The 18,283-nt window shown below is 38.7% G+C and overlaps 1 protein-coding gene across 1 annotated transcript in view; it reads right to left on the bottom strand.

Moving 5' to 3' along the window:
* Nucleotides 1-18,283, bottom strand: part of LOC133635726 (hemicentin-2-like) — a 75,773-nt gene that overhangs the window by 32,708 nt on the left and 24,782 nt on the right. Inside the window, exons 10-12 of the mRNA XM_062028974.1 lie at nucleotides 18,144-18,234; nucleotides 11,954-12,026; nucleotides 11,602-11,878 (exon numbers count right to left, since the gene is read on the bottom strand). Of these exons, the coding sequence (XP_061884958.1) occupies nucleotides 11,602-11,878; nucleotides 11,954-12,026; nucleotides 18,144-18,234 (441 nt within the window). The remainder of the gene's footprint in view (nucleotides 1-11,601; nucleotides 11,879-11,953; nucleotides 12,027-18,143; nucleotides 18,235-18,283) is intronic.

The following is an 18,283-nucleotide window of genomic DNA, read 5'->3' as shown; positions in this document are numbered from 1 at the left end:
CATTACAGAAGCTACAAAACTGACCTTCCTTTGAGCAGATTGAGTTTCTGGAGCATCACATTTGTGGGGTCAATTAAACGCTCAAAATGGCCAGAAAAAGAGAACTTTCATCTGAAACTCAACAGTCTATTCTTGTTCTTAGAAATGAAGGTTATTCTACAAAATTGTTTGGGTGACCCCAAATTTTTGAACGGTAGTGTATGCGTTGCATTCTAATACACGGCGGGCCAAAATTGTGCTAAAGGTTTCTTAAGATTTTCTTTTTGACAGAACAAATCATAAACTTTAACTTAGTTTTTTTCTTTGCACACTTTGATCTAATTTTGCATTTTCCTTCTCTGAAAATATTCTTATCTAGTTTTGTATTCTTTTTTTTTTAGAACACGTTATGTCTTTACTTTTTGCATGTGGATCATTTGCAGAATGGTTCTTATTTGACACTATGGACACTATAGGTTACAGCAGATCTGGGCAAAATACGGCCCGCAGGCCACATTCGGCCAATAATATTTACAGGACGTTCTTCATAATTTTTTTTAGACCTTTAACATCAAAACTGTAGCCGCCATTACGATGTGCAGTGCTGTTTTTAAATGACCGGTAATCTTGAACTACAGAAATTATTTCAATGGTTGAAATCTGCCCTTTTGAGTGTTATAGGAGTTCTTACGGTAATCTACGTCAGACCGATTGGTACCGGGCCGCGCAAGAAATAAAATAAAAATGTTTTTTTTTTTTTTTTTTTAATTAAATCAACATAAAAAACACAATATATACATTATATATCAATATAGATCAATACAGTCTGCAGGGATACAGTCCGTAAGCACACATGATTGTATTTCTTTATGAAAAAAAAAAAAAAAAAAAAGTTTTCCGTGGGACAAATTTTCAAGCGTTGACCGGTCCCCAGCTACAAAAAGGTTGGGGACCACTGATCTACGTCACAGAAGCTCAGACGAGGAACAAAGCAGAGTGGGCGGGGTTTGTTTTCAGAGCAGCCATGGATCAGGATGCTTTATTATTGTCCATTCTTTAACATGAACAAGACATATAAGAACTGAAATTACATTTTCGGCACAGTCCCACTAAGAGCAGACATACGTTACAGGGAGACAAGAACAGGACCGCCAACGGATCGGCCACTTACGGCGCACCTTAAAAAAGGTGGGGAAAAAGGTGGTATTGGGAAAGGGGGGAAGAGTAAAAAATATCAGTCAAAGGCTGGACCCTCGGGAGGGGGTCCAGACTGAGTCCAAGGGAAAAAACCTCATTTGCCATAGCACACATAAACAATGCAAGCAAAGTTCGACATCCAGGTGTCGTTGAGGAGGGAGGGAGGTCAGAAGCGTCCATCTTTGAGAGTCCTCCGGGATGTTTTCAGAACAGCCTGCTCCTGTTGTTGCAGCGTCAAGGCCATTCGAGGGAGTCAAATCGTTGATTAGGATTTTTGTTTTTCCGAGAGCAGACATTACAATGGCTTGTCTGTTCTATTCGTCCATGTTGGCTCTCATATCCAATTTTTCCCTTTCAACAAGCTATTTCCATGATGTGATCCATCTTGCGATTCAGTTCAGAAATCGTGATCCCACAGCCCGACTCAATCCTTCCATTGCGACGAACAGCCTTGGATGTGTCAGGAGCAGATGCGGAAGCAAATTTTTACAACACATTTTTGCATAAAAGTGATAATATATCATATTGTTGGTGTTTATTACACTTCGCATTCATATTTTGCTGTTTGTTACATTTTTGTTGTGTTTCGCTTGATTGTAAAAGATACACAACTATCCAGGAGCTGGACTGAGAAGTAAAAGAGGAGCGATGTTCATATGTTGTTAATATTCAGTGTTTTATTGTTCATAGTTAATAATGTAAATCCCGCTTTCTTTATTTTGATGTACATTTTGGGTGTCCCATTCAGTAAAATACTGTAAAATTCCATTCCGTTTTTCTCAAGTGGTCTGTCATAACGTTTTTAGAACTCTATCGGACATTGTGACTTTTGGTATTAGTGTTCCTGAAAAAAAGGGACCCACACACACATTCTGTACAGCAGCTAAATGTGTATATATCATTGTGGAGGGGGGCGTGGCTTGCGGGCCTGCAGCGAGGCGGGGTGTGCCAGGACCAGCCTCGAAGTCAGCGACAGGTGCATATATGGCCCACCTGGGCCTTGTTTTCTAATCACCTGTCACTCTGTATAAGCAGCAGCCGGGAGGAGAGACGTGTTTGGAGCTCGTTGAACCGGGGCTTGGGTAGGCATCAAAACGTGACACCTCATTTACCTTGCGGTAATCCACACAGAACCGCACAGACCCATCCTTCTTCCCTACCAGAACGATGGGGCTGTACCACGCACTGTGGGATTCCTCTATTACCCCCAACTCCAGCATGGATTTGAATTCCTCCCAAACCACTTTGCGTTTGTGTTCGGGGAGGAATTAAAATGATGTGGCAGGCCACATAAAAAGTGTGGTGGACAACATAAAATGATGTGGCTGGCCACATAATTAACGTGGTAGACCACATAAAATGGCGTGGCAGGCCACCTAAATAACATGGTTGACCACTTAAAATGATGTGGCAGGCCACATAAATAATGTGGTGGACAACATAAAATGGTGTGGCGGACAACATAAAATGAAGTGGCTGGCAACACAATTGATGTGGTAGACGTAAGACCACATAAAATGGTGTGGCTGGCCACATAAATAATGTGGTGGACCACATAAAATGGTGTGGCAGGCCACATAAATAATGTGTTGGTCAACATACAATGGTGTGGCTGGCCACATAATTAATGTGGTAGACCACATAAAATGGCGTGGCTGGCCACCTAAATAATGTGGTTGACCACATAAATAGTGTGGTGGACGACATAAAATGGTGTGGCGGACAACATAAAATGGTGTGGCTGGCCACATAAATAATGTGGTGGACCACATAAAATGGTGTGGCTGGCCACCTAAATAACGTGGTTTACCACTTAAAATGGTGTGGCAGGCCACATAAATAGTGTGGTGAAAATCATAAAATGACGTGGCGGACAACATAAAATGGTGTGGCTGGCCACCTAAATAACATGGTTGACCACTTAAAATGATGTGGCAGGCCACATAAATAGTGTGGTGGACAACATAAAATGGTGTGGCTGGCCACATAATTAACGTTGTAGCCCACATAAAATGAAGTGGCAGGCCACGTAATTAATGTGTAGACCACATAAAATGGTGTGGCTGGCCACCTAATTAATGTGGTGGACCACATAAAATGGATGTGGCAGGCCACGTAAATAGTGTGGTGGACAACATAAAATGGTGTGGCTGGCCACATAATTAATGTGGTAGACCACATAAAATGGCGTGGCAGGCCACCTAAATAACATGGTTGACCACTTAAAATGATGTGGCAGGCCATGTAAATAATGTGGTGGACAACATAAAATGGTGTGGCGGACAACATAAAATGAAGTGGTTGGCAACACAATTGACGTGGTAGACGTAAGACCACATAAAATGATGTGGCTGGCCACATAAATAATGTGGTGGACCACATAAAATGGTGTGGCAGGCCACGTAAATAATGTGTTGGTCAACATACAATGGTGTGGCTGGCCACATAAATAATGTGGTGGACCACATAAAATGGTGTGGCAGGCCACATAAATAATGTGTTGGTCAACATACAATGGTGTGGCTGGCCACATAATTAATGTGGTAGACCACGTAAAATGGCGTGGCTGGCCACCTAAATAATGTGGTTGACCACATAAATAGTGTGGTGGACGACATAAAATGGTGTGGCGGACAACATAAAATGGTGTGGCTGGCCACCTAAATAATGTGGTTGACCACTTAAAATGATGTGGCAGGCCACATAATTATTGTGGTGGACCACATAAAATGGTGTGGCTGGCCACCTAAATAACGTGGTTTACCACTTAAAATGGTGTGGCAGGCCACATAAATAGTGTGGTGAAAATCATAAAATGACGTGGCGGACAACATAAAATGGTGTGGCTGGCCACCTAAATAACATGGTTGACCACTTAAAATGATGTGGCAGGCCACATAAATAGTGTGGTGGACAACATAAAATTATGTGGCTGGCCACATAATTAACGTTGTAGCCCACATAAAATGAAGTGGCAGGCCACGTAATTAATGTGGTAGACCACATAAAATGGTGTGGCAGGCCACATAAATAATGTGTTGGTCAACATACAATGGTGTGGCTGGCCACATAAATAATGTGGTGGACCACATAAAATGGTGTGGCAGGCCACATAAATAATGTGTTGGTCAACATACAATAGTGTGGCTGGCCACATAAATTAGTGGTAGACCACATAAAATGGTGTGGCTGGCCACATAAATAATGTGGTTGACCACATAAATAGGTGGTGGACAACATAAAATGGTGTGGCGGACAACATAAAATGGTGTGGCTGGCTACCTAAATAATGTGGTTGACCACTTAAAATGATGTGGCAGGCCACATAATAAATAGATAGATAGATAGATAGTACTTTATTGATTCCTTCGGGAGAGTTCCCTCAGGAAAATGTGGTGGACCACATAAAATGGTGTGGCTGGCCACCTAAATAACGTGGTTTACCACTTAAAATGGTGTGGCAGGCCACATAAATAGTGTGATGAAAATCATAAAATGACGTGGCGGACAACATAAAATGGTGTGGCTGGCCACCTAAATAACGTGGTTTACCACTTAAAATGGTGTGGCAGGCAGGTACAAACTTGCGTCCTGATTTGTGATTGGTCTTAAAATGATTATCAGATCCTAGGGTTGGGCAATAGTGCAAACATTCACTTTGCTGTCCTCAGCTGCGCGTTTTTCAGTCAAGTTCAGTCAACACGACCACATCACATCGGTTCTCAAATCCCTTCACTGGCGTCCTGTTCCACTCAGGATTGAGTAGAAAGTCTCCCTACTAACTCACCAGTGCCTCCTTGGAACTGCTCACCCCCAAATCCTCCACACGACACCTCCGCTCCGGACAGGCTAACCTCCGAGGACAAAGCTCCGAACCATGGGAGACCGGGCTTTCTGCTCCGCCGCTCCCAGTCTGTGGAAAGCTCTCCCTGACCACCTGAGGGCACCACAGACTGGGGATGCTTTTAAAAATGGTTTGAAAACCCATCTTTTTTTAAAAAAGCCTTTTGTTAAATTCATGTGCTAGTTCTAGCTATTAGGCTGTCCTAGTTTTTATTTTATTTGACTATTTATCTTACTCGTTGGGGGCAGCTATTTGTTGTTCTAGCTTTGTTTTTGTTTTTTAAATGCACTATAGCACTTTGAGATTGTTTGTTCAATGTAAAGTGCTTTTACAAATCAAATATATTATTAAAGCTGCAAGCAGCGATGGACGGAACCAACTTTGAGGGCTCATAAAATCCAAACCGGAGCAGTAATTAAAACTCTTTCATCAACTTTTAATCAGAAGGGTTCAGTCTTTCTCCTGTGCTAATTTGAAGCCGACGCGACAAACGCGCTCAGAGGAGATAATGTTTAAAAAAAGGTGACTGTTTTTACACAACTATTGTTTTGAAAGGGGAATTGCAAACTTCCTGTTGATTTTTGCTGGGGGGTAGTCAGTGTATGAAATATAGGTCTAAGTGAGAGGTTTTTGTTTCATGTCTCTACGACATTCCTACTGGGAGTTACAGGCAGTTTTGTCTGTGTTTTCTTCCTAGGGGGGGCTAGAGCACAATTTTGGGTTTTGGGGTTTGGTTTTCGCCAGTCCTGATGTGTGTGTCCAATTTTGTGAGTTTTGAAGCATGTTAAGGGGGTCAAATTACAGCTCAAAGAGGCGGCGGTATAATAATAAAACGCTAGAAATGCAATAGGGTCCTCTGTCCCAAAGGGACTCGGTCCCTAATTATGTATTCATATCTATTATTCTGTTTGTGTCAATGTATTTTGTAACCAGTAGTGAGGCGGTAAAAAGTCGACTCTGATTGGCTTTTCCCGCCATTTTTGATCGAGTTCAAAGATGCTCACAGCTGATCACCGTGATCAACTTGAAATGTATCACCATCATTGATCACTATCATTGGTCACTATCATATAATCGCCCTTGTCTGAATGTGACAGCGAGCACGTGTCATAATTATGACAATCAGCTGGATAGCAAAAAAAATTTAAAATACTGATAGCTGTATCATTTGTCCAGAATTTTTAACGGTTGTCTTAGACCAGGGGTGTCCAAACTTTTTCCACTGAGGGCCGCACACTGAAAAATCAAAACAAGCGGGGGCCATTTTGATATTTTTTATTTTAAAAACCAATACAATATATGTATAAAAAAGATACATTTAGGCCTCCCCTCAGACTTGATCCAAAAGGTTTTGGTCAAAAAAAATATTAAAAATGTGTCATTATTTAGTATTATTATTATTATAATTATTCAAGGTTTAAATCTCTAGATCAACATTAGGTCTATCTGTCAATATAGCGCTTTTAAAGATTTAAGTTGTATGCCATTTTTGTCAAGGAAAACCGTGTTTTTTTTTATGGAAAAAAACACAAAATATGCAATATTTTTCCCCAATAAAATTTTTAGGTGGAATATTTGAGATTATATAATAATTGGAGTCTTAATAAGGTCAATAACTCATAACAACATTGATTTTAATTCATTATTTTTTTGAGCAATGACACTTAAAAAACAAAAAAGTCCCACTAAAATTATTGGGGATCCAAAAGGGTACTGCTCAGTAAAGTTTAAAAAAATAAATCCACATTTTTTTTTAACTTTTACCACAATAGTCTCAAGATCAACTTCAGATCTATCCGTCAATTATAAGTTTTATTGTTGTATGTTTTTTGTTTGTTCGTTTTAGGCCCTTCTTTAAAAAACTTTGTTTTTTAAATGGCAACCAAAAAATATGCAACATTTTCCCCCCAAAATATCTCAAAGTGGAATATTTAATGTGAAGTAAATGGAGCCTTGAATAGGTCAATAATTCATAATGACATTGATTTTGATTCATTATTATTTTTTAAAGAAAAAACAGCCTGCATGGCAGCTTTGTGTTATTAGAGTAAATAAGGCAACATTTTCTTGTTACATTTCACCTGTTTGCTCTTTTATACCACTTTTTATGTTTTTTTGTTTTTTTTCATGGTATTTTTAGAATGTGCCATGGTGCCGTTAAAAAATTACCTGCGGGCCGCAAATGGCCCCCGGGCCACACTTTGGACACCCCTGTCTTAGACCGACCCAACCGGGAACCGGTACCAAACAATATCAGTACTTGGTATACATCCCTACTTGACAGTGACAAAATAATTTTTTTTTACATATTTAACAAATGTATAATATACTCTTTAATTGTTTATTTGTTACTTGACAAGTTTCAAATTAAACATTTTGCATTTCCATTTATTTTGCAGAGTTTATTAAATGTCCCTGGTAAAATAACATTTTCATAATTTGACAGGACTTGTACCACATGACATGAAAAGTGTACTAATGTGTATATGACTTCATAAAAGCAATTTTTTTTCATCAATATTTGAAAGTGATACATCAAACTTCTTTACTTAGTCATAAAGGTCAGTTGAATCCTGCAGAGATCTAGAAGAACATTCATTTCCAATAAATGCATCAACATTAGGGTTGTTAACTCATGTGATGAATCGCATTAATCATGTATATACACCAGGGGTGTCCAAACTTTTTCCACTGAGGGCCACACACGGACAAATTAAAGCACGCGGGGGCCGTTTTGATATTTTTAATTTTCAAACCATAACAAAATATATGGATTTTTTTTTTTTTTACCTTTAGGACTCCCGGGGACCATAAAGGGTCTCCGTCATTAACATATTAAAAATAAGTCAAATTATTATTTTTATTTTTTATGTAACGCTCACAGTAAATCTCTATATCAGGGGTCCCCAAACTACGGATCCGGCCCGCCAGCGTCCAAAATCAGGCCGGCGGGAAGTCCCAAGTATAAAAAAATAAAAAAAATAAAAATAAAAAAAATAAAAAATTAATGTTTTGTCTTTTCTTATCCACTTTGTACCGCTTGCTACTCACGGTGTCTCCTAGCCGCTCAGGAAAATCATATTGTCTAAAAATGCATTTTCTCATCGATAACGTGACATCATCGTGCGCGCGGAAAGTGCGCTATATATATCTAATATATATATATATCTAATATATATATATATATATATATATATATATATATATATATATATATATATTATATATATATATACAGTATATATATATATATATATATATATATATATATATATATATATATATATATATATATAATATATATATATATATATCTAATATATATATCAATATATATATATATCTAATATATATATATATATATATATATATATATATATATATATATATATATATATATATATATATATATACATACAGCCCGGCCCCCGGCAAACATTTTTTAACCCAATGCGGCCCATGAGTCAAAAAGTTTGGGGACCCCTGCTCTATATCAACTTCAGGTTGGTATAAAGTTGAAAAAAAAAAAAAGGTTGTATGCCTTTTCAGTCAAAGACAACTTTGTTGTTTATAGTAAAAGTGAAATATGCAGTATTTCCCCCATTGCCCAAAACATTCAGAAAGCAATGTTTGATCTGAAGTAACTGGAGCCCTAAAAAGATCAACAATGCAGGACACCATTGATTTAAATGTATTATTATTTCTGAGTAATCACAGTGAAAAGATAAATAAAATCCCACTAAATATATTTGGGATCCAAAAGGTCCCCCACTCATAAAGTGATAACATTTGTATTATTATTTGTTTTACTTTCAACACTTAAGTTACGAGATCAACTTCAGATATATCTGTCGATTTTACGTCTGAACTATTATTTTATTTGTTTTGTGCTCTTTTGTCAAAGAAAACGCTGTTTTCATATGGCAACCACACAATATATGCACATATTTTCCACATAAAACATTTTGAAGTGAAATATTTGAAGTAATTGGAGCCTTGAATAGGTCAATAATTCATTATAACATTGATTTTTTTCAAACTTTTTTTTTTTTTTTTTTTTGAACAATGGCAATAAAAGCAAAATAAAGAAAGACAAAAGAAAAACAAACAGGGGTGTCCAAAATTCACAATTTGCGGCACACAGCTAATGTCAACGGCCTGAGGCACAACTGATTGCATTCTAATATTACCACGCAAGCTTTTTTGCTAATTTTGCAGGCTTTACACCTCAGCGTCAAATATTTTGTTACTTGACAAATAATACCTGTTAGCATGCTACTCAAAAAGGTGGCGTTTTTCCTCAAATCCTCAGTGCCATGTCATGTTTTGCTTTGTTTTTCCTTTGTTATTGTCAATAGTGGTGTGTGTGGGTGTTTTTCTTTTCTTCTCTTCTATATATATATATATATATATATATACCGTATATATATATATATATATATATATATATATATATATATATATATATATATATATATATATATATATATATATATGTAGTCGAGCTTTCTGTGGTTTATCCGTTATACAGTGCTCAATACAGGGTATTAGGTCAGGAAAAAACAAAAGAGGCTATATCATCCCTACACTGCAAAAAGTCAGTGTTCAAAAACAAGGAAAAAAATACAAAAATTAGGGGGATTTTACTTGAACTAAGCAAAATTATCTGCCAATAGAACAAGAAAATGAAAATGTGGCTTGTCAAGACTTTCCAAAACAAGTAAAATTAGCTAACCTCAATGAACCCCAAAATACCTTAAAATAAGTATATTCTCACTAATAACAAGTGCACTTTTCTTGGTAGAAAAACAAATATGAGACCTTTTTTCTCACTATGTTGAAAAATATTCTTAAATTAAGTAAATGCTAGTGCCATTATCTTGACATAATGATATGCGCTCGGCATTACATTTCTTGAAACCAGCAAACTTATACGAAAAACTAATTTATTTTTCTTAATGGAAAGGCAACAAGGCAACCGCTTGTTACTCTCGAGGTCTACGAGCCGCTCATATATATATATATATATATATATATATATATATATATATATATATATATATATATATATATATATATCCATCCATTTTCTACCGCTTATCCCTTTTGGGGTCGCGGGGGGTGCTGGAGCCTATCTCAGCTACAATCGGGCGGAAGGCGGGGTACACCCTGGACAAGTCGCCACCTCATCGCAGGGTCAACACAGATAGACAGACAACATTATGTATATATATATATATATATATATATATATATATATATATATATATATATATATATATATATATATATATATATATATATATATATATTATACAGTGCTCAATACAGGGTATTAGGTCAGGAAAAAACAAAAGAGGCTATATCATCCCTACACTGCAAAAAGTCAGTGTTCAAAAACAAGGAAAAAAAAATACAAAAATTAGGGGTATTTTACTTGAACTAAGCAAAATTATCTGCCAATAGAACAAGAAAATTTGGCTTCTCAAGACTTTCCAAAACAAGTAAAATTAGCTAACCTCAATGAACCCCAAAATACCTTAAAATAAGTATATTCTCACTAATAACAAGTGCACTTTTCTTGGTAGAAAAACAAATATGAGACCTTTTTTCTCAGTATGTTAAAAAATATTCTTAAATTAAGTAAATGCTAGTGCCATTATCTTGACATAATGATATGCGCTCGGCATTACATTTCTTGAAACCAGCAAACTAATACTAAAAACTAGTTTATTTTTCTAAATGGAAAGGGAACAAGGCAATCGCTTGTTACTCTCGGGGTCTCCTAGCCGCTCAGGCTAATCATACTGTCTAAAAATGCATTTTTCCATCGATAACATGACATCATCGCGCCAAGTGCGTGCTTTTTCAGTCAGTTAGTGCGCATATATACAGCCCGGCCCCCGGCCAACATTTTTTTAATTGTAATTTTGAAGAATTTATCTGAATGTGCATGAACTATTTCTGTTCAAAATTGTTAGAAAATGTCAAATGTTTAAATATTAACTGTCAGTTTGCTGTACTGTGCCAACTGTACTACTATATGAGTACGTATGTTCTATTGTTTCATTGAAAATAAAACAGCAAAGTCCATTTGGCTGTCATCTGTTTTAATTATGAGACACAATTGTGTCAAAATCATGATTTTTTTTTTTTTCATGCTTGAAATAAGAAATTATTACTTAAAAAAAGTAGTTTTATACTTGTGAGTGTTGATGACACAGCTTTGCATCAGTTGATATTCTAGTTTCAAGCATGTTTTACTCAATATAGGTCATCAAATCTCAGCAACAAGCTGTAATATCTTCCTGAGATCATTTAGGACCAAAACACTTAAAACAAGTAAAACACTCTAATATAAAATCTGCATAGTGAGAAGAATTATCTTATCAGACAGAAAATAAGCAAATATCACCCTTATTTGAGATACTTAATCTTACTTCGATTTCAGTTTTTGCAGTGTACAAGCCTGTTAGGCTGGGAAACCAAATATATGGATAATTAAAATAAATACTTGTCAGTAAACAGACAAAAAAAATTTGAAAAAAATAGAAGTGGACTTTTCTGTTTTTAGTGCTCCTAAGACAAAACCTCCTCGCTCGCTGCTCCGTCCTCCTCCTCCCCAGTTCGGATGCCGGCTTCTTCTCCTCCGCCGCCATCGCTGCCCTTGGAGCGCAGTCGGATCTCGGCGTACTCGCCCGTCATGGAGGAGAGGCCTCGGATCTCAGGCTCGCCGTCTGACTTCGCCTGCAATTTGGCCAGTCGGACGTCAGCGTAGTGAAGCTCGTCCTCCTCCACGGGCGCTTCGTCCTTCGCCACATTGTTGGCGTAAGTGGCGTTGACGTAGCCCGGGTTGCTCTGCATAAGACGAAAAGGGACCATTTGGGAGTGGACACACCTGTGCACAGAACCTTAAATCCCTCCAGAACTCACCTCGTTTGTCACAAGGAAGTGGGCGGCGTTGTCTGCTCGTCCCTGATTGGCTGGAAAGTTGCCTTTGGTTTTCCTGGCATCAACACATCACGAACATGAGAACAACGCCAATCCGTTTTAATGCGGTGAAATGCCGTCCCACAGCAGTGTGTTTCTTACCACGCTACAACCGTTTGTTAACGTTGACAATCTTTGATACGTAGCATAGGCTTTGACATGTGCAACAAAGCACAATCAAAACAATGACTTGTAATGAGCCACCCCACAACAGTGTGTGACCAGACTCTTGTGTTTGCGTATGGTTCTTGAATCATAACTGACCTATAGTCGTGGTCAAAAGTTTACATACACTTGTAAAGAACATAATGTCATGTATGTCTTGAGTTTCCAATCATTTCTACAACTCAACAAACATATTGCTGGGTGTTGTGGCCAAACAGCTCAATTTTTGTTTCATCTTACCACAGAACTTTCCTCCAGAAGGTATTATCTTTGTCCATGTGATCAGCAGCAAACTTTAGACGAGCCTTAAGGTGTCGTTTCTGGAGCAAAGGCAAAACTGTGCCATGCACTTTATACTTACAAACAATTGTCTGCACAGTTGCTCTTGGGACCACAAGTGTATGTAAACATTTGACCACGACTGTAAGTATATACTGAGAATGGCCCCCACTCAAGGCATAATTAAAGGTCTTTGCCATGAATTACTCAATGACTCTCTGCAAAGCACCAGTTCCATTGGCAGCAAAACAGGCCCAGAGCATAATACTACCACCACCAAGCTTGACCGTAGGCATGGTGTTCCTGGGATTAAAGGCCTCACCTTTTCACTCCAAACATATTGCTGGGTGTAGTGGCCAAACAGCTCAATTTTTGTTTCATCTGACCACAGAACTTTCCTCCAGAAGGTCTTATCTTTGTCCATATCCGTGTGCAGCTTTTTAAACATCACAAAATAATTTTATTTTTGAGGAAGTTAGATTTTGTGTTTTGTTGTCTATTTTTATTGCTGCTATTTCAACTGTTTTTTAAATTTATACATAAACAAGCTTAATTGGGTTTTTTTTTTTTAACACTTTGCCTTTCCTTTCTTTTAAATGGGCATATACAGTACATACATATACAGTTAGGTCCATAAATATTTGGACATTGACACAATTTTCAGTATTCCAGCTCTGTACAACACCACAATGGATTTAAAATGAAACAATCAAGATGTGCTTTAAATGCAGACTTTGGGCTTTAATTTTTAGGGTATTTACAAACGTAAATCTGAACAGCCGATATGGGAATCTACATCAACTATATGATTTGCCTGAGAAGCTGGACAGGACAAAAAATTAAAAATTAAAAAATAATAATAAAAGACTTTAGTTTAGGCGGTGGCTCTTTGTTGTTAAGGCGGCCGCCTTAAAAACAAAGCGCTGCGGGGAAACCCTGGGCAACATTGTATTTTATTTACCTAACAGCTGAATAAGCAGCACAGTTACAGTATAAATAAATATTCATGAATTATTTTTTTTACAATCTGTTAGGCCATTCTTTGTTTAGTTTTTGAGTTGTTTTTGGTTCACTTCCTTTCTTGTGCTCTTGTTTTGTTCCACTTCCTGTTCTGGTTGTATTTTCCCTGCACTAGCTTCACATTGCTTCTTAGCGTTGTCGTCATCACCTGGGAGTGATTAACATAAAGCTGTTAATCATCCCTCGGGCAGTCACATTTCTTTGTTGGTGTGGGATCGTTGCAAAAGTTAGCGGTTTCTTGGTGTTTTGGGAGATTTGGAACTTTGATATTTTTCATCTTGGATTGTGTTTTGTTGACATTCAAATTTCCCATTTAACTGCACGCGACCTGCTGCTTCCTGCTTTTTGGGGTCACGACCTACACTACCAAGAGCATTCCCAACAGAATGAGTCATCTTTGTTGTTAGTAAGCACATGCCTAAAATAACTTAAGTTGCATTTAAAAGTCGATGGAAAAATTAGACGCTTTATTATACGACCAGTCGACTAATCTTTAGTCGTTGACTAATTGACTATCAAAATAATTTGCATTTCTAAACATGACAAATCTCCTTGAACCCTGCAATATTGCGAGCATTTAAATAAAAACAATTCTGGGCTCCTTCATGTAGCTTTGGGGTGTCAAACTTGTTTTAGATCGGGGCCCACATGGAGAAAAATCTACTCCCAACTGGTAAAATCACGGCACGATAACTTAAAAATAAAGACACCTTCATATCTTTGTTCAAAAATAGAACGAGCACATTCTGAAAATGTACAAATAATAATATTGTTGGGGTTTTTATTAACACTTACATGTTGCGGTTAATGGTATTCTATCTTTATTTGTGGTTATTTATACTTTCTGAATAAATTATGTGATAATGTTCATCAGTCAACTCGTTGATGTTAATTTTCAATCTATCAAGATACAAAAACATCACAAACTGCAGGATGTTATTTATGTAGTTTGATCATTTTCCTCGACTGGTGCACTAACATGTGTTTTTTTGTTTGTTTTTAGCATCATCTACAAAGATACAAAAAAATCTACTATTGTGACATCTAGTGGACACATTTAGAACAGCAGTTTCTTTCATTCAAAAATTTCAGCTCATTTTTATACTTAGCAAACTCCTCCTGCGGGCGTTTGACACCCATGATGTGTAGATTATAGTTGAGACATTTTTCAAGATGGCTGACATAATTTCTTCCTGGATGTTATAGAAAGTATGAGAATGTGTGAGCTGCTGCCTTTTCTTCACTTATACCAGGGGTCGGCAACCCGCGGCTCCGGAGCCGCATGCGGCTCTTTGATCACTCTGATGCGGCTCAGCTGCATACTTGCCGACCCCCCGATATTCCCAGGAGATTTATGATCTCAGTGCCTCTCCTAGAAAACTCCCAGGGCAAATATAATCCTATTTTCACTCTAATTACTAAATTAAGGGCGTGCCCTAATTGCACTGCAGTAATTGTCCTCTATAGCATTTACAAACAGCGTGCCAGCCCGCCACATGTTGTATGTTGCTTTTACTTGCACACGTAGGAGACAGCAAAGCATACTTAGTCATCAGCCACACAGCTTACACTGACGGTAGCCGTATAAAACAACTTTAACACTGTTACGTTACAAATATGCGCCACACTGTGAACCCACACCAAAAAAGAATGAAAAACACATTTCTGGAGAACATCCGCACCGTAACACAACATAAACACAACACAACCAATACCCAGAATCCCATGCAGCCCTAACTCTTCCGGTCTAGATTATACACCCCCGCTACCACCAAACCCCCCCACACATCAACCCTCCCCCCTCCGTGCGTCGGTTGAGCGGAAGAGTTAGGGCTGCATGGGATTCTGGGTATTTGTTGTGTTGTGTTTATGTTGTGTTACAGTGCAGATGTTCTCCAGAAATGTGTTTGTCATTCTTTTTTGGTGTGGGTTCAAAGTGTGGCGCATATTTGTAACGTAACAGTGTTAAAGTTGTTTTATACGGCTACCGTCAGTGTAAGCTGTGTTGCTGTTGAACTAGTACGCCTTGCTGTCACTTACGTGAGCAAGCTAAAGCTGCATTCTACATGTGGTCGAGCAGGTACACTGTTTGGGCAGGCTGTAGAGGGCGCCAAAAGCAGTGCCATCACGCCCTGATATTCGGGAGTCTCCCGGAAATAATGAGGGTTGGCAAGTATGACGCTATCAAGTGCCATTCATTCAAAACTCGCGGGCCGGACTAACATCAAATTTCCATATTAAGGCGCGTGCCGGTGCGTGTGTCTGAGACCCCTGGTTAACATAGCACAAAGCAATTTAAGCTTTGTATGCAGTGTTATTCATTTTAAATTTTAAAACATTTTTTGTGGCTCCCATTATTTTCTTTAATTTGTGAAACTTGCCAAAATGGCTCTTTGAGTGGTAAAGGTTGCCGACCCCTGACTTATACAATAATCTCCTATTTGTCAACATATTTACACCAAGTGTGAGATGTCTGTTCTGTCGCCTTCATGTCCATCCAGGTCTGTTGCGCTACTTGATTGAATCACGGAACACGAAACTACACGGTACCAGACTACTTGAAACACAAGAAAATATTAATAAGGCCACACTCCGGGTGTTGCGGACGAAGACTCCATCGCTTAAGTCACCAAAACAAACAAAACGGGACCAGGTACACACCAAAATCAAACACAAAGACGTGGGCCACGACTCTCGGTGAAGGAGTGTCAAATGCCATCCCACAGCAGTGTGCGACCATGTGTGGCTCTTCCCGACACTACTGGTGCTCCTTATCAGATGTAAAATTGACTTGTTCTCCTCATTCCTGCTACTTGGTGTAGACATGCTCGGGGACTGCGGGTCACAACCAAATCAACAATGGAGGCGGACCACAGTGTTGTTATCGGAGAGTGTACATTTAGTGTTGATGTGTTCAACAATGCCGCACACAGTTACAGTATTTTGTTGTCAGTCAAACACAAACACGTTGGCCACAACTCTCGGTTTAGGAGTGCAAAATGCCCATCCCACAGCAGTGTGCGGGCAGGTTATGTATGGCTTTGTCTTGACACTACTACTGATGCTTCTAATCAATTGTAAAATTGTCAATCTTTGCTACTCAGTGTAGGCATGCAATGAACAATGAACAGCAATAAGCCCTCCCACAGCAGTGTGTGGTCAGGCTATGTATGGCTTCGTCTCGACATTACTGATGCTTCTAATCAATTGTAAAATTGGCTGTCTATGCTACTCAGGGTAGGCATGCACGACTACAGCACATCACAACCAAAACAATGACCAGCAATAAGCCCTCCCACAGCAGTGTGTGGTCAGGCTATGTATGGCTTCGTCTCGACATTACTGATGCTTCTAATCAATTGTAAAATTGGCTGTCTATGCTACTCAGGGTAGGCATGCACGACTACAGCATATCACAACCAAAACAATGACCAGCAATAAGCCCTCCCACAGTAGTGTGTGGCCAGGCTATGTATGGTTTCGTCTTGACAAGGGCTGTGAATCTTTGGGCGCCATAAGATTCGATTCGATTCTTGAGGGTAACGATTCGATTCTCGATTCAAAATCAATACTTTTTTTTAATAACATTGAGTGCCCGTTCTATGAGTAACTACATTCCTCCATAACATACATAAACAGATCTTATCAATGTTTATATTACTTAAAAGAAAACTGGCTTTGTTTGATAAAATGTTACCAAACAATTACTGAAGTGGCTGGACAGGACAAATTTTGTGAGAAAAAAAAATCGATTAAGAATTTTACAAATAAGAATCGCGATTTATTCGAAAATCGATTTTTCTTGACACCCCAATTCTCTACTGTCTAGGCAACTACTGATGGTTCTACTACTACTCAGTTACAACCAAAACAATGGCCAGCAATAAGCCATCCCACAGCAGTGTGTGACCAGGCTATTGTGACTGAAAAGAACCAACTGTCTAGGCAACTACTGATGGTTCTACTACTACTCAGTTACAACCAAAACAGTGACCAGCAATAAGCCATCCCACAGCAGTGTGTGACCAGGCTATTGTGACTGAAAAGAACCAACTGTCTAGGCAACTACTGATGGTTCTACTACTACTCAGTTACAACCAAAACAGTGACCAGCAATAAGCCATCCCACAGCAGTGTGTGACCAGGCTATTGTGACTGAAAAGAACCAACTGTCTAGGCAACTACTGATGGTTCTACTACCACTCAGTTACAACCAAAACAGTGACCAGCAATAAGCCATCCCACAGCAGTGTGTGACCAGGCTATTGTGACTGAAAAGAACCAACTGTCTAGGCAACTACTGATGGTTCTACTACTACTCAGTTACAACCAAAACCGTGGCCAGCAATAAGCCATCCCACAGCAGTGTGTGACCAGGCTATTGTGACTGAAAAGAACCAACTGTCTAGGCAACTACTGATGGTTTTACTACTACTCAGTTACAACCAAAACAGTGACCAGCAATAAGCCATCCCACAGCAGTGTGTGACCAGGCTATTGTGACTGAAAAGAACCAACTGTCTAGGCAACTACTGATGGTTTTACTACTACTCAGTTACAACCAAAACAGTGACCAGCAATAAGCCATCCCACAGCAGTGTGTGACCAGGCTATTGTGACTGAAAAGAACCAACTGTCTAGGCATGCGTCTTGAAAATGTGTCTCTTACCTGCGAATGTACAAGAACAGCAGCAGACTCAAGAACAGCATGGCTAACACTCCAACGGTGGAACCGACTAGAACCCCCAGAATGTACCGACCTGGAAATTCCAAAACCGTGCGTAAGAAAAGGTTGAAAAGGATCATTAT

The sequence above is a fragment of the Entelurus aequoreus genome, linkage group LG20 (genome assembly GCF_033978785.1).
Source record: "Entelurus aequoreus isolate RoL-2023_Sb linkage group LG20, RoL_Eaeq_v1.1, whole genome shotgun sequence".
Taxonomy (NCBI): Eukaryota; Metazoa; Chordata; class Actinopteri; order Syngnathiformes; family Syngnathidae; genus Entelurus; species Entelurus aequoreus.
This window is presented reverse-complemented; position numbering and strand designations above follow the sequence as displayed.